Source organism: Coturnix japonica, chromosome 3 (genome assembly GCF_001577835.2).
Source record: "Coturnix japonica isolate 7356 chromosome 3, Coturnix japonica 2.1, whole genome shotgun sequence".
NCBI classification, from domain to species: Eukaryota; Metazoa; Chordata; class Aves; order Galliformes; family Phasianidae; genus Coturnix; species Coturnix japonica.
Window position 1 is genome coordinate 49,071,981 of NC_029518.1, and position 17,772 is coordinate 49,089,752.

The 17,772-nt window shown below is 42.2% G+C and overlaps 1 protein-coding gene across 10 annotated transcripts in view; it reads left to right on the forward strand.

Moving 5' to 3' along the window:
- Positions 1-17,772, forward strand: part of NHSL1 (NHS like 1) — a 152,193-nt gene that overhangs the window by 48,766 nt on the left and 85,655 nt on the right. The window contains exon 1 of one of the 10 annotated variants that reach the window (XM_032443270.1): positions 14,828-15,525. The exons of 8 other annotated variants lie outside the window; for them this stretch is intronic. In XM_032443270.1, the coding sequence (XP_032299161.1) occupies positions 15,321-15,525 (205 nt within the window). In that variant the 5' untranslated portion in view covers positions 14,828-15,320. Of the gene's footprint in view, positions 1-14,827; positions 15,526-17,772 lie in introns of those variants that run through there. One more of the 10 variants, XM_015858393.2, reaches the window with a different exon arrangement.

Sequence of the window (17,772 nt, forward strand, 5' to 3'; positions counted from 1 at the left end):
CTGGGCTAGCCTCTGTGCTGTGAGGCTGGCCTTTGCCAGGAGAGGTTTTTGCTTCCCACCTGTAGGCCATCAGTGGATCCTGTGTTTTTACCACACTGTATCCAAATTTAAACAGCCTGAAGTTCCTTGAGCCCATCATTTGGTAAGAGGACAAACTATTTTTACACGCAGAGTGTAAGGCCAAAACTGCACAATCCAAAAATATTACAAGAAAGTGTTGGTATGTGTAAAAAAAAAAAACATACATACAACCGTGCTAATATTAATGCATTTATGTGGGAAGTTGCTCTTAAGAAAGAGTTCATATTGCACTGAGTTCAGGTTTAAATAATGAACTCCAAGATTCTCCAGTTACTGATGAGTTTCTTATATAGTGCTATTGTGGTTTTTGGAAGGAAAACAGGAGTGACTTCATTTGAATCAAGGGCTATGGCTTTTTTCCACTGTCTCCTGTAACTGTCTGAGAGAAACACATGTACTTGGTATGCCTTCCCAAAACTACTGAGCATCCATGGTTACAAAGTCCTCATTGAAATGTGGCAGTCCTTTACAAGTAACTACAAATGAGAAATGAATCACCAAGCTTAGATAAACTTATGCTCTGCTCGACAACGCTTTCTCTTTAGCATGGCAAATGTAAAAAATAAGAATTCAGCAGCCTGTCTGGTTTACGGTTTCTAGGAGTTTTTTAGGCTTTCGTCACCAGGATTTTGTTCATTTTAGTTACATGAACTTCCCCGAAAGAGAATAAATTGGCAGTGTACTGCTATGTTAGCACAGCCACACTTACCAGCACTTCCGCTGTTTGCAATAGCAATACTTTTCCTTACTTGCCCTGTAGAAAACATGCCAGTAACATAAATGGTTGCCTCCAAGAGGAGCAACAGATGAGGAAGAATGGTGAAGGAAGGACAGAAGAAATGGTGTAGCAGGGATGCTAGTTTGACCACAGAGCAAAAATCCTGGTATTTAGCAAGAAGAGGATGGGAGCCTTGCAGAGATGAATGGGAGGTAAAATGGAGACTTAGCTTGGGGGGTTTTCTGCAAAAAGGCTGGTGCTTTTGGGAGGAGGGTTTTCCATCTGGTACTGCGTTACCATGTTGTCAGCTGCTCTGCGTGTGAAGGAGATGTATGATTTATAAAAGACCCAAAAAATTGCCACTGGATCCTTCATATGCAGATGTAGTCTGCAGTGCCTGTTGGGCCTGGGCAGGTGGCTCTAGGTGGCCCTGCTTGAGGAGGGCTTGGCTTGGTGTCCTTTCCTGTAAATGCCAGGGTTGACAGATCTTCAGGGTGGTGCCACAAGCTCATATGTATTGTATAGGACTTGGTAGGCTGGCTGAAATATTTTGGCAGGAGGTAGGGTTGGTGCTGATGCCGGGCTTGCAGATCTTCCCCTTACTGAAGGCCCATGCTGTTTGGAGAACATGCTGCTGGCTGACCTGGTGGCTGGTGATGTGAGCCAACATGCTTGGCATTGCTGTAAATCCACTTCTGGACAGGGGCTTGCTCACAGCCCCAGTGGGACAATGCAACTGGGCAGCATCTTCCCTAGCCTGTAATGGGTTGCATTTGCACCCAGGAGCACTGTGAGTGGGTTTTCCCTGTAAATTTGCCCCAGATCATGTGCAAGTAGTGTTGGGCTGCTCCATAGAGGCAGAGCTAGAGCTGTTTTGCCGAGAATTTAGAAGGCAGAGTATAATAAAAAACAGGCTGTGAAATGACATCATTCTTTGCTGTTTCATAAGCATGCGCTGCGTGTGTGGACAGTGCACAGATGTTTCGCTTTGATAACTTGCTTTGTATGTTTACGGCCGCAGAACGTCAGTAATTAAAGAGTTTGGCTCTATTTTGAACTTCACGAGATCCTCTGTAAGCAGGTATCGGATGCTGAGTTACATCTCTGAAATTTTTATGGTGTTTTAGTCAGAAAAATTCACTACTTCAACATTGACTATTTTTTTTTTTCCTTTTTAAATTTGAAAATCATTTCCAGATGTTATTTTCACCGTGATGAAGACCTCTGATGTTTTCCTTTTCTTTCTTTTTCTTTTCTTTTTCTTCTAAGCATAATACATGTAGAGGTGTTTTGGTTTTGTCCTCTTGTTAGAAAGTCGGAGCAGTACAATTTGAATGCAAAAAGAAAAAGAAGAAATCTCTGGAGAATTTTCTAATGGTTTGTCTTAGTTTATTCTTGTATTCCAGACTAGAATTCTATTGTGTCTAAGAGCAGAATTGATATACGCTGCATGAATCTGCTGATTACTGGGGAACAGCCTTGCTAAATTAATGTAACACATGCCATAGGTTTCTCCCTTTTATGGTCTCAGTTAGAAATAGTTTCCTAGCTCTAGTATGGTTTAGTGCCTGTATTCTTCTTTTAAGTAGACATTCAACATGTGTGTGTCTGCTTTAACAAAGGGCTAACAAGCCATAGATCAAATAAAAAGATCATTTTTCAGTTTGATCATATAATCCTACTAAACTGAGTTTATTTTTTCTTGTGTGTGTTTTCTCTTATTTCCTAAAGTTCCTGTTCTTTAATACTATCCCCGAGTTTCCTGAGAGCCTCCTGATCAAACGACCAGGACGCTATTTTAGTCTTTTATGTTGATGATACAGAAATGCCATAAATCAAGAAGGACGAATGAAGCAGTAACATAAATACAGGAGATGGTAGCTGTAGCAGGCTGCTTCAGCAGCGGACCAACTGTGATTTAGAGGACAGCAGAGATTTCTTCTTCACAGGAGATTTGTATTTCAGACCAGTGAAAGAGATCAATAAACGTGAAGAATTTGTTTTATATCATGTGAAGAAGGCTGAACAGAGTTATTAAAAAAACCAAACCAGCTGTTAAAGCAAGTCCTCTCGTCCCCCCACCCCATACACAAAGTAAGACAAAAAATGGTGGTCAAATATCTCAAACTATTTGTAAAATCTTGTCCATTCAAAGAAGCTTTAAGACTTATGTGGGTGAGGGAAATACTCGGCCTCTTTCATCCCCAACTTCCTGGTGGATTGTGGTGTCCAGCCTTGGGCAATAGGTCATCTCCATCTTTGTGATGGAAACATCAGCTCTCATTCTGCTGATCATTTTTTCAGATCCCTGGCAGTAAGTTCCTGTGTCATCAAGCACTCTCAACATTCTCTTTTCTGCATGCCAGTACAATGCAGTGTTTGTAATGTTCTCTAAAGTATTCTTTATTTCTAGTTCTAAAATATTAGCAAGTTCCAAAGTACTGTGATAAGTTTTTAGTAACAGACTCTTCTGCATTACACACCATATCTTATATCAGCTGCCTATTTGTTGGATCATAAAAGCAGAAAAAGCAATTTGGGTTGAGCACTTGTGTTTTCAAGGCACGTCTATCACTTGGTGTCTTAGTTTATTAAATTTCAATGAAAACATTTTTTGTATACTTTATCTAATCAGTCATTATTTATGCTGCTTCTTTCTCACCTCTCAATATTGTGGCTTAATTTTCTCTAAGAAAGGATCTTCATGGAAGGAAAAATATGTCAGATGATAACAGAAATAGAACTGAATATTGGTGGCTGAGTATTAGTAGGTGTGCTTATTTATATTTATATCCAAAGTGTTCAATATCTGTTTGGGCCACTCTTGCATTTTTCTGAGAATAAATGCAACTTTTGAGACAGATGTACCAACTCAATAGTGGCCTGAAAGTGGGAAATACAGACAAGAACGTTTCTTGTGGTTTCATATTTCACACCGTGCAGTATAGAAATTAGTTACGAATTCAGTGGTGAACTGGCTTTAGAAGAAGCAGTGATTGAATTTTTGGTCTCATGACTTCGGCCTAAATTCATTACTGATGCATAGAAAAGGAAGCAAGATGGAGGAGGACAGTTGAATTATAAATCTTGTGACAGTAATTGATTGTAAGGTGGAGGTATCCATCCAGAGCTGTGTTCTCACATTTGCACACACCCAGCTTAGTGTGGAGAAACTGTTGCTGCTTCTCTTCTGATGCTTTGGATCTTACAGTATTTTTGTTAATACTCTTGTTCTATCTAGTTTAAAGTGAGCAGTTATTTAGTAAACCTCTTTCTTTAGCAAGGGTGTGTACCCCATTATCCAATAATGAATAGCCTGTGTTTTTCTTGTTTCCACCCTGATGGGGCATCTCCCTGACAGGAGTGACACTGAAATCGCTGTCAGTTGAAATGACTGAATGCAAACACTCAGCACCCTCCCCGGGAAAGCATCCCGTATCTTGGTACAACAGCATTCCTGCAGCCTAACTGCTGCCACTGTGCAACAGCTTGGCTAAGGCCTTCCCACCTGTGGAAGCGTGCTTAACCAAAGCATTTGGGAGCTTACTTTAAAAAGTCACAAGCCATGAAAATAGAAAGGATTTTTTTCTATAAATATATATTTTTAATATATCTCTTGAGGTTTGAACTTCTGTGATGTGTTTAGGTTGTGTGATTTTTCTCTCATCCCTCAAACGAAGCTGAGACTTTTTCTCTGAAGATAAAAGACGAGAATCTTGTCCAGATCTGTAATTCTCAAGGACGGGGCTCTGTGGGAAGAAGCAGCACAAATATGTTTCACCCTGGGTTTTGCAGAACTTGGCAGCTGTATAGAAGGCGGGAGGCAGACGATGAACGTGCAGGGTGTTTTCCCCCCACACGCAGAGCAGCAGCCTGGTTGCTGCGTGGTACTTTACCTGTCTCTGTGCAGTTCCCACTTGCTTATCCCAGGAAGCAGTGTGTGGAGCTGGCACAATTATGTGGAAAATGTTTGATGAGGTTAGAGAGAGTTTCTCATGTGTGAACGTGTGGCTCTGAGTAACAGTGTCCATCACCTGAGAAGAAAGCAGTCATTATGGAGAGGCCGTGGGATGAGAGAAGATAGGAAGGAGGCCTGCCTCCCTGCCAGGAGACTGCTGACCTAGTTTTACAGGCAGAACCTGTAGGGCAGCCACTGAGGAACTTCTGCTGAAGACATGCAAAGGCAGCAGCCCTCTGCAAGCTCAAAGTGAGTTGGTGGTGACTGGAATATGAGCATCTGGGCCTGCCAGTGGACCTGCTGCTAATGGCAAGGAGAGGGTTTCAGAAGGCATCTGAAGCTGTCACAGAAGAGATGTGTGTCTCTGCATGTGTGTGTGTGTGTGCACAAGCAGCAGTGGCTCCTTTCCATCAGGGCTGGAGGATCAAGAGGTCACCTGGATTCAGCTCCACTACTGGCAATCACTCATCCTTTTTTCCTTTTCTCTCCATCACAGAAATGTGTTTTCTCCCTGTTTTTTAGCTGCTTTGTGCAGTAAGCTCTGGAGGTGCAATCCCCAGTCCGAGGCAGGGAAACGATAGTGTTGAAAGCCAAGCAGCAGGCAACAACATTGCCAAGAGAGCCTACAGTTAAATATTTGTAAAGGAAATAAAGTTCCCTGGAATGAGAGTGGAAACACATTTCCTCTTAATTTCAGCAGGTTGCCCTAACGAATTGTAATGTCTGTTTGGCTGGCAATGTAGAAATAACCCATGAACAAAAAGTTTACTTCGGAAGATGGCTCTCTTAAACTATTTGCCTTGGCTTGGTCCTCCCCTGAACTGAGGAGAACATAATGATGTGTTTTCCTCTCTTGGTCCCTCTCTTGGCTAGATGCTGAAATGCCATGTGTGTGTGTGTGTGTGTTAAAAATTGGCTGCACCCAGTAATGAACTTCCTGTGATCTCAGATGCCATATTCCTTTTTGCACTGTGACAGTGTCCTTCAGAGTGTATCAAGTGACTTGAGGTTTTTATAGTGACATCATTCAGATAAACACTCTGAGTGCTCTCTTAATCCTGCTTTTACTCCACTATGAAGCTGTTTTTTATTTGTTCCTTGTTTTTTTTCCTGTCAGACACTACAGGCATCCTTTTCCCACACCCAGTGAAAATAAAGAACCATGTAAGAAGAAAAAAGAGGGAAATAAGATTTCACCTCGCCCCCACAAACACATTTTCCATTGAAGAAGAGTTTCTTTGAAAGCCAATGCTTTTGTTGGAGTTCCAGGAAAAAGCTGCTCCCACCACCTTCTCCTCATCAGTGCCTGGGATTGTCCAGAAGGGAACTTTTATTTTCTTGAGAACAAAAAGAAAAGGCATGGTGTTACAGCCACACCTGGGGGCAGCTCCCACTGAATACCTGAGTGGGGAGGGGGCTGCAAGCAATTTCTGGACTGTTGCTTTTCTAGGGATAACTCACAGTGTATCTAAAAGCAGGTCAGAATGTGGGAGCCTTAAAGGAGCTGCCCAGGCTGTTTGTTTTGTTGTTTCATATATAGCTTTAAAGGGGCTAAAACTGTGTTTTATCTCTTATGGTTACCCATTCAGTGATAAAAGTTTCTGGCAAGTACAATGTACTGTAGCCAAGTTGTGTTTATTTATTTATTTGTTTGCTTGTTTCAGTGAGGTGATCTCTAGAGCATTCAGTCTGTTGCCTTTTCCTGGCCCTAAACTAAACAGAATAGCCCTGGATTGGGTAAACAGCACAGCTCCTAATATATGAAGGTCTTTTGTTAAGCAGAGAAATATTAACTAAGCTGAGAGTTCCTGAAAGTGGGTGGTTTCTCCTACCAAGCTCAGTAATTGTCCTAATGAGAAAACAATACTGTCTGTGAGGAAAGATTGAAAGTGTATTCCAACATCTGTTTGTCTAAGCTTGGGAAAAGGTGCTATTGGATGAGAAGAGCAAATCCTGCTCTGGCCATGCTCATACTTGAAGGAAATTCTGTAAGTGCCAGCAAATGCCAGGATGTCTTTCATGAAGCTAATTTTAATTTATTTTTAGACTAGATTAATAGTTACTGCAATATTTGCCTTGCACATTTTTAATAGAATGCTTTAAAAAATTGTTCAACGTGATCTCTTCAGTGTAATTGTGCTCTCATATGATGTCTTTGGTGAGAATGAAGTAGTACAGTTTTACCCAGAATTGTTTGGAAGACACCAGTGTGAAATGTAGAGATGACTCACAATGCCTTGGAGGAAGGAGAGTTAGCAATTAACCACAGAGCATGCTATTATCTCTGTGCCAAAGCTGGCTGAGAAAGCTGGTGTGTTTTCCACTTTGGAATTTCAGGGGAAAAAAATCTTGTAGAGAAATACTGTCTCTTTAAGCAATCTCGATAATCTTGACAACCTAATGAGTTCAGAACAAGTAGTAGAGGAGGCATGTGAGTCAAAAAAAATGTGGTGGTTCCCATCTAGAAATCACTGTTCTTTTTATTTGATGAATAAATGCATATAAAACATGCTCCTTATTTGCCAGTGTGCTCCTCTGGATGAGTAAAATTGGTTGCATAACAAGAATGTGGTGTGTGTGATAGAGCGTGTGATTAGATAATAAGTATTTCTGCATAAATTTCTTTTGTATGTAATCTCATATGTCTGTTCTCTTATTTCTTTAGGAATATCTGTATGGGCATCTGTTTCTACTACTGGTAGTTTGCCAGATGCCTGTAAATAAGAGATCCTTATTGCAAGTTAAATAATAAGTAACTTCTCATCGTTTGTTTTCTGTTTGAGTTTAGATCAGTGGAGCTTGTGTTGGTGAGTTTGCAGGCAGAACTAGGAGGATGCACAGATTCAATCTTTATTTTATTTCTTTACAGTAAAAAACTATCCTCTCCAAGACCTACATTGAATATGTGATTTTGATGTTTTATTTAAATTAGCTTGATGCTTTTTTCTTTTGCGTCTGATGGCTTTGACTTCTGCCTACATGGAGACACAGAAAGAAAGAAGATAGCTTCCATGTTGGGTCCTCTTCCTCACTTCCTGCAAAGACATGTAAATATATTGCTGCTGTGATATGCTGCTCTGGGACCTGGGATGGTTTCCATGCATGCTCTGGGATATCCTGCTGCACCACTTCTTCCTGTGACAGCATGCAAACTCAGGTAATACACTTGAGCTTCTGTCCTTGTTTCTAAAAGGTGAAAGACCTCACAACATGCTGGATTTGGCACAAGGACTGCAGCTGAGCCTATTGTCTTGCCTCTTTTAGTAAAAAAGAAGCAAAATATATAGGTAGGAATAGTATTTTATCATTGGTTGTAGAAAGCATGCTGAAGGAGGTTAATGATGCGTCAGAATTGATACTTGGCTTCCAAGGCACCTAAAGAGGGAGGTTCTGAAGAACTTGTGCGATGAAGAACCTGAAGTTGCTTTCAGGCCAGTATGGTATTGCAAGCAGATTGCATTGTGGGCAGAAAAAAAAGCCCTAGGAGAACACGAAGCATGTAATTTAATCCACTGGTTAACAGTGAAATGTCAGAGAGGCTTCATTTGAAAATGAGTATCAAAGCATGATACTTTGCCAGGGTGTAACTTCCTGAAGCAGCCAGCAGGGATTGGAAATAGCTTTGAGAAGTCGGTAATTCTTCTTTCCTCCTTGGGAGAAGCTAATTTGGGATGTCAGCATTGTGGCAGACATCTTCTGTGCTCTCAACAGGTTAGAATCTGATGAACAAACATTTTTGTACACCTGTAATTTCAATAATACATTATTTCTCTCTCACTTTGTACCCCTCCCACCCTGCATTTCACTCAGGGCAATGCCAGAAGATGCACTTCCTTCAGATTTGTGAACAAGATGCAAAGTGCAAACCCACAATTTGGATATCCCTGCCCAGAAAGGGGCAACAGTGTAAGAATTGCCACTATTTAACCCCATCTAGACAGCTATTCTGCTGAGGCTTTTTATTTCACACACTAGCAGTCGAGTGGTGTCTTAACGTTACTTCTGCTGCTAGTGTGAATGTCCTGATTTATCTGTGTCCTCTTCTACTGAGGATTACTCAGGGTTTTCATTTTCCCTTCTGTCCTCACCTTCTTTTGTCAGCTGATGAATAGGAGCTCATCCTGTGTATTGGTATGTTTTATATACTGCCCACTTGGGAGTACCCATAGCCCTGCAAGAGTAACTTTACCTACCTGGTTCTTGTTCCACCTGGAAACTACTATGGACATGGGGAAATATTAAAGCGTTTCAGGGTTGCAAAAGAAAAGTTGAGTTGGTTCCAGGTCTGGATGCAGCAGAAGGCAAAATGGCAGGGGGGAATTTTTCTCGTTTGTCACAGTTGGTGCTCGTGCTGAATACATAGATGTGCACATATGGAATGAGCACATACGCAGACACTCCATATAGAGAGAGTGCATGCAGAGGCCATATGCTATTTTAGAAGTTTTTTCGTGCATTTTTATCAAGCTTTTAAACAGGGCTGTTTTAATGGGAATTACATTGAACTATGTGTGTAGGGTAGTAATCGAGACACAAACTTCATGTTTTTCTCCTTGCTGTCTGCATGTCAGCAACATTCCTTGTGCTCATCCCCCGCCTAGAAATGAGTTTCTTTTAACCTAGAGGCTGTTGGGGGAAGAAAAGGGATTGCAGCATTCCTCTGGGCGTGGCGGGGCTGGGTTGCATTTACAAATTCTCTCCAGAGTTGCAACACTTCCTCTGTGCTTACCAGGCTAAGCAGGCGTGCAAATGCACTGAAAGGGCACAACAGCCATCCTGCACCTGGGCATACGGGTGTAAAAGTGAACTGCTTTTTTGGTGTGGAAGACCTCAAGTCTGCCCATGCTTCCCACCCCCTTTTTTTGTAGTTCTGTTATCTATAAAAATTAAAAACAATGGGATTTGTGTGTGTTAATTACTTTATATTAACCAGCAGAGGGCTTTTCTACGTCAAAGCCAATGTACATGTCCTCTCTCCTGTTTCCCTGATGTTCCCTTAATCAAAGAAGTGGGAAATAAAGACCTTGATTTAATTGTCCAGTATACCTTCTTGCTAGCATAATGGCTCTTAATAATATGTTAATAAGTGGGGGGTTTTTATACAGGTTTTTTGTTTCTTTGATTGATTTTTAAGTAGCTCCCAGTTGTTTTTAATTAGGCTGTCAGCATTTCCACATGAAACTTGGATAACCTCTTACAAGTTTCTTGTGCTTCATCAAAACCTCTCTCAGTTTCTCATGTAACTGGAAGCTTCAAGGCTTCATGTGCATATCCAGGTATTAAAGTTGATCTGAGCCCTTTTCTGGTGTGAAAATGGTGTATGCTGAGTAAGGCAGTAGAGGGTAAACGTCTCACAGTTTAGTTTAAAACAGTGCAAGTTGTATTTATAAGTTCAGAAGTGGTTTTAGTGTATGCATTCACAGCAGTGTTTGGGAGAGCTAAGTAAACAGAGGCAGAGAGAAATATAGGTGACACAGGAAGATTTTATACAAGGACACAACTTTCCTGGGGGTCAGGAGCACAAAAAGAAGCTTTAGGGTGATTTGGTTCGGTGCATCCTTCGGGTGAGTGAAGACAGCAGCCTGGGGACTGGCTGCAGGGCTGTGCATGTGACTTTGTGTTGATGAGAACTGTTATTGATCACCTTTTGAGACTCAACGAGCAGCTGAATGGCTGGGAAAAAATGAAATAAAATCTTCAGGCAGAAAACATAATCCCTCCTTAAAAATGCAATACTTAAGATAGTTAATCTTCATGGACTGTCAGCACTTGGGATTTATCGGCTAGCAGTTGTGAGTGAGCTCAGGCAGCCAAGCTGCGACTTGGGAGAGGGAGTGACCCTGTGGTTGGGATTGTTTGATGTTTTGCTTTTGAAAGAGATTTTGTGTTGTGAAACCAGAGCTCGGGGCGGCTCTGAGCTGAAGCGGAGGCAGCGGCCCCAGGCAGAACGAGAGCTTTTGGTTGGGCGATTTTTGTTTAGTGGCTAGCCGTGCCTGAGTCGAAAAGCACTGAAATTGTTAATTGCATTTTAAGCAGAGATAACGCCGGCTTTGTCTAAATAAATTGCTAAAAGCTAGATCACGTTTCCTCACCTTCAACGGTGAAGCAGCGCCTTGCTGCCTGCTGCTGCCACCTGGCGGCTGCCTGCTCCCAGCCCCGGGATGCGGTCCGGGGGAGCTGCTACTTATTTACGGTATAAGTGTATACACACACATATATACACTTTTTAAGAAAATGGCAAAATTGGTAGCAAAAGATAAACTACGTTTTGATTTGTAATTCTGCCCTTCAAAGGCCCCATAGTAGTTATGACAAAGGCGTAGCTCTCAGTGTGAGATGGGGCTGAAGTAGGTCACGAGGCCAATCACCAGGAGACCTACTTTTTTCTCGTAGCTTTGCTACTTATCCTTTCTGCAATCTGGGGCAAGTAATTTGATTTTGTTCTTTTTTCTTTCTGTACTCTTTCCCGCCCTCACCCCTCCCTCTTCTGGCCCATTCTGATTGGAAGGGAGAGTTTCTTGCATTCTGCTTTGTACAGAAAGGGCTAGCATCTTAACCAGATGGTTCAGATCCTGTTGTAATGCTCTGTCTCTGTAGATGTAACTTAGGAATATGGATTACTCTGTGGGTTTGTGCTGTGACCGCATTATAGGGTGTCTACAAGAGCAGGTATGCTCTAGATGAAGGCCTCTGATGTAGGTCAGATTCAGGCTTCCTGTAGCCAAGCTTCTCCAACATCTTGCCTAGAGATGATCAGCAGTGCTGGGGAGAGGTGATCATGCATGGGTGATGTGGTGGCACTGGAGCCTCTTTCAGAGAGGCGGAGTCACCCTACGCCCTGTATCATCCACAGCCAGAGCTGTGTGGTGAGCAGTTGAGTCTACGGGCTTTCAGCAAGATTTTGTCTGTGCTTAGTCTGAGCGGGTTTATGACCGATAATAATGACTGATCATGACAGATAACAATTCGTTGATATCACCTTAAGGAAAACACCCTGGAAGCCTCAGCAGGAGGTGCCCTCTTGGTGACTGGCGCAGTTGCTACTCCAGAAAGCTGCACTGTGAATCACTGCTGTTGCCGTCTGGTTGAGTCATCATAAATGATAGACTAGGAAATGTAAAAATTAAATTAACGCATGAACTGTGCCAAAAACCACAGCCCAGCTGAAAACAGAGCACTTCTGCGGTGTTTGGGTTGGTGGTAGTTGGTTGTGGGGTGGTTTTTTTTCTGTACTGAAGGAATTTTACACCAAACCAAAACCTTTTCCTTGCTTTTCCGTGTGACTTTTACTTCTTTTTTTGGCTGGCCTTAGGGAAGCATGGTGGCTGTGAGCCATTAGATGTGTTTGCTTAACAACTTTTAGAGAATCCTCTGAAGAACAGCTTTGTGATAAATGCTGAAACTCCTGTTAATATACACATACCTGCTTTTGTTTGTCTTTAAAAAAAAAAAAAATTAGGGGGAGGGCTAACTTAGATTTCTAGAATTTTATATTTCTGCTTTGAGCTCTAGTTTTTCTCTTCTGTGTTTGCTTCACAGTCTTTCCTAAGATGGTTTTGTATTAAGTTAGTCAGAAATAATGCCTTCGTCTTTAATTGCATAGCCTGGGAAATATGAAACCTATTTAAAAGTACAACAACTTCGTTAGGGAGAAAATAGTCAAAGTTTATTGGATGTGTATCTTGTATCTCTCAAAGGTCTTTACAAAGGGTATTACAAAATCAAATAGAATCCAAAGCGTGTAAGTTTTTGACTCATAAGACCTTGTGCTTAGCTACTGATTAAAGCATGGATTAACCTGTAATTCCATTTGTGTTAACGACTATATATTGTTTTTCAAACAGTTAATACTGTTCCTCTTGATCTTGGGAAACTTACTTTGATCCAACTTTGTGAGCATGTATGTTGATCCTGAGCTTCTCATCACCTGCAGATAAAAATACATTCTGTGCTAATAACAGTATCCCAGTCTTTTCCTGCAATGAAATGTAATAAGGCCAAACACTGAACAAAGTGTCGCACCAATTTGTATTTACAGTAACAGTAGCATAGTGATGGTCTACCACCTAAAGCAATGTTTTATCCCTCACCTCATTGGAGTTGTGACTCAGCAGCATAATATAAAGCCAGAGCTTCAGACAGGTTAGGAAAATTCTTAAAACCAAATTGCTGCCAAGACTCCAGGCAGATCTGTGGGATTTATTCTGGTATTTTGGGTTAACCTGAATGTTGCTTTGTCTAATCTGCTCCTAAGAGGCACAGTGAAGAGGGGATGGATGTCTGTGATCCTGCATCTCCTGCCAGGTTTTTATATGTCTGGGTTTGTATAATTCAGACAATAATAGCTGTGGTGGTTAGCAGTTCCCTGTCTGTTACACTACAGGCAATTTCAATGATTGCTTTTTCTCAAAAGAAACAGCCAGTAAGTTGACTTAAAACACGTTATTTGATTTTTACATGAAATCCTGCCTGTTTGATCACAGACTGTCTTAAAGTGGATATTCTAGTGGTTGAATGTCTCAAACACATTCTCAAGTTCTCCTGTTAAGCTAAGAGTCTCAAGAGTAACATCAAAAGAATTCCCTCTCCAAAACTCTACCCAACTCTCTTGTCTCATCAAGAAATGTAAATAAATAAACGAACAAACAAACAACAGAAGAGGTGTATTTCTAAGAAGAAAAACGCAGCAATGATGTAGCGAGAAGAGCGGTTGTTAACAAACAGTATGTGTTCCCATTCCCCCACCCGCTCAGTCCCACTACACCATCACTTTGGGGAGTGGTGGAAGACCACTGTACGTACATATGCATTACTTCACCAGACGAGCTCAATTTAAATGCAGCCTATTAAATTATTTACAGAAGACAGTTGGCCAACCCATTGTACTGTGTTGTAGGAGCCAAAGGTCACTTTGGTGTGCCTGGTTGATTCACAGGGTAATCTGATACACTACTTAGCTCTTTGCCTCCCAGTCAGTGGGTTAAACCTTATCCTCTTATTATGAGTCAGAGAACCATAACTTTCAGAAGAAGCCAAAGCCTTTGTTTTTAAATGATTTTTGAAGAGGCCATGCAGCATAATCCAGAGGGCCATGAGAGCATCTACTGGGGGATCAGGGCATGTTGTACAATAGCAAAAACCTGGCATGATAGTTGAAACTGTGCTCTCATTTTCTTAAGCTGACAGTTCTTGAACTAACATCATCAGGATGCTAAGCCATTCATGTTTATTCTTCAGATAGACAGCATTTTTTAGCTTAGTTTAGTTCAGTTTTATGGCTTCCCATCTACCAGCTTCTCCTTGAGATGGTTTTATTGGGTGCTTTGTGCATTCAGGTGTATTCTTTTGTGATGAGACACAGAGTTGAATGATTCTGGTGAAAAATCCCATCGATGGACCTGGTATGGGGGATATCTGGAGGCTGTGTAAAGCAGAGAGTTCCTTTAACATACTGTATTTGACTCCCAGGCTTGGTCCCTCCAGTGGTGTTGGTGTGCAGGGCAAGGACCGGTGTTGCACCAGCTGCTGGTAGGGTCTGATTCTTTAATACCTTTGCAATGTGGAGTGCTTTTTCCAGATGCTGGTTTAAAGGGAAAGTGACAAAATGTGGCACAGCTGGGAAATCTGTCTCTGAGCAGCTGTTGGACCGGTGGGAATCTGATCTCTGCCAGTGCCTCATTGTGGTTTTTATGTTCTATGCACTTGTTTTGTTTTGCTTTTTTCCCTTTAATTTTTAAATGTTACCACTAGGAACATGGGCACAAACGTTTTCAACCCTCTCTATTCAGGATGCTTGTGCAGTTTTACAAGCACCAGGATATTGTTTTCCTTCTCTCCAGATCAGCAGAGGCACACAAGTGCTTTTCTATTTCTACACTCAGAGTTCAGAAGTTTGCGCTGCCACCGAGCAGCCTGAATAAAGGAGGAGTTTTGCTCCCGTGGTTGTGCTTTTAGGAAAGCGAGCTGATCGTATTTCACTCTAATCCTAAGCGATAGCCGCCACGCAGCTTGTTGTGTTGTGAGGAGGGTCTTCCTGGAGCTCTTCCGCCAGGCTTTTCATCTCAAGATTGCGGGGCAGCCAGCATTCGGAGTGGAAGCACGGTGGGTCTGCCAGCCCTGCCTGCTGCCATGGGGTGTTGCTGACGCACCGGGGCAGTGGGTTGGATCATATGCGCTCCTACAGGGCGATGCCAGGGAGCAGAGAGGAGCTGCAGCTTCTGCTGTTGAGTGGAGAATGGAGAAAACACGTGCCTCGGCGCTATATTCTGCTCAGCCGTTACATGCTTGCCTGAGCCGCTGCAAGGTGCCACTTTCTGCTGCTTTCCAACCCCTTTGTTTTCTTTGGCAGCTCCCGAAGCGCTGTATCCAAACAGCTCCGGGGGAGCTGTGCTGGCACGGTGACCTGCCTCCACACTGGTGCTGCTGTAAGCGCAGCGAGGGGAGACCTGGATGGAAGTCACTTTGAAATTGTTTAGCTTTCCACAAAAACCCCTGAGAAAGCAGACGGGAACAGTTTCAGAAAGGTCGTTTTGGAACCAAGGCCGGTAGCTGGCTTAAAGGAAAATGAAAAAGGAGTGTGTTTCGAGATCTTTCAAACTCAAACAAAACACAGGCTCCCTCTCGCGTGCTGTAAGCTGGATAAATTTCTCCTCCTTGTCAAGGCAGACAAAGAGATTGTTTCGCAGCGATGGTGAGCTTTCCTCCATTTGCGTGCAGCAGGTAGACGAGGATGATGAGAACTGGACCTACAGGAGCCCACGCAGAAAAGGTGACTCGCTTTCTCTTTCACCCTCGTAGTCGCTGTTGGTGGTCAGCCACCCAGGTCCTACCCAGAGCCTTGAGCTGCTCACTTGGGAGCTGCAGGTGGGGTGGGAGCAGGAGGAAGAAGGCAGCACAAAAGCTGAGAAGTGGTGCTGCCTTGTCTAGTTCTTTTTCTTTTTTTTTTTTTTTTCCTCAGGTTGAAACTATGGAGGCTTATATTAATCTGGAAATAACTTTAATTTCCTGTGTAGGAAACATAAAGGTTCTGATTGTGTGGTGTGTGGGTTAAGTTTTGTTGATGTTTCCTGTGGCCAGTAGTGGCTAGTGGCAAGTCTTCTCGGCAGGTTCGGCTCTCCTCTCTTTGTGATACCATGAACTGCTTAAGACTCCTCTTGTGACATGTGGGGTGGGTCTTTGAGGATTGTCTTGTGGTCCTGCTGGAAAATTTTAAGTGTATTTTGTTTTATTAGGGTTGATTGAGAGGAGGTCAGACATGCAAAGTAAAGCTGATGTTGCGACAGTAATGGTAATTGCTCTACAGAGAAGAGGAGAAGCATCTAGGATGTGAGCTAGGCATACCTGAAGGAACCCTGGGAGTGCACAGCATGGAGTATATCTTATCAGAAACCTTAAACAACTGTCTTTATGTTTGTTCTGAGTTTTTCTTTGGAATAGGGATCATCAGGTACTTATCCCACCACGCCTCATACTTGCCATAAATCAGAACAAATTCAACTTTACACCTGTGACATGATGATGAATTACTGTTACCTGGGCATTTACTAGCTGGCAAACTGCAGTGTGCATACGTGTGCTTGTGTGTTTTTTAAAATACTCGATAAAATGACTTGATTGTAATTCCTCCAGTGCTGCCAGAGCACTGGCTTGTTAATGGAAAGTGTAAGGCTGACTCAATTCTGCTGTAAGGTCTCTTTTGTAAGAGAAGGCTGGCTCTTCAAGGGCATTTGAACTTCAAAGTGAGTTTTATTTCTTTTTACTTCTGGGAGCAGTTAGTAGCTATTTGACCAGAATTTTAGTTCTGAGTCAGAGTAAATTGTGGCTTTAGAAAATGGTTTGGAAGCAGGAACACTAACACAGGATGTATACACTTGAGCTTGGCTCTTAGTACACTAGGAGACGATTTTAATCTGTGCTTTGAAGGTTGTTTTTTAACTCCTTTCACTGCTGACAAACTTCTACAACAGGAGATTTCTTTTGCAGTTGGTCACTATGTTTTTTAGTTGTCATATTTGTGCTGTGCTCTGCTTTCAAGTGGATCAGTTCTGCTGCCAATTGCTTCCTAACTTCTGTAAAGTTTCTCATGCTGCATTCCTTACCCAGAACTCATGCCACAGTGCAGAGATGGGGAAGGAAGCCTTACTGATGGATTAATGGTGTACTAATTTTTCTTAGACCGTTATTGTATGTGCGATTTACATAGAGAAACCATTGTGCAGGCTGTAGGGGGAGGGCAGAATTCCTTCTGTAATTGGGCAGCAAGATACGAAAGCTTACATGCCTTCTCCTATTGGGATGATAATACATTATTTTTGAAAGGAAGGTGGAGGGAGGTAATGATTATGAGGGGCTCATTTTCTCCATACAGTTAATATGTTACCATGTGACTTTACTTGTAAAATCTGTTCTGTGTGCTGACTGGGACTCTGGATGGAAGAAGCTGGCAAACTGTCTGGGGATGCCAAGGCTGAAGGGAGTTTGGTCTGTATCAGCCATATTCTCACAGCCACAAATGTTTCACCCAGTGCTGCAGGTCAGCCTCATGTGGCGTTGGAGTGGTTCGAGTGTTTGTACCTGTCTGAGTTGTCCTGGCTTTGTGTGTAAGGGCAAAAATGTCTGATAAATGAATACTTAGCTTTGCTCCATTGGACCATTGCATTATAGCTTGCCAGCCTTTGTAAAACTGAGGGCTCCACACAGTATTGTCCTTAGCACTCAAATTAACCTGCATGGTTTGAGGCAAAAGCAGACTAGAAAAAAGTGAAGTGTGTAGGAGCCTGGGAGAGTGAATACTTCTGTATAGGAAATCAGACTGTTTGTTTTAAGACAGCTGAAAATCTATTAAAATTTCATCTGTCAAAATAATTTTGCCTCCAGTGTTTCTTGATAGAGCCTGGCAAATCACCGGTTCTTCTACTTTTTTCCTTGGCTAACTGTACCTATACAGGAAGGAGGGTTAATAGAAAAGCAATTCATTTAATTTAAGTTTCTTTCTGAGCTGTTTCTCTTCCTGTCT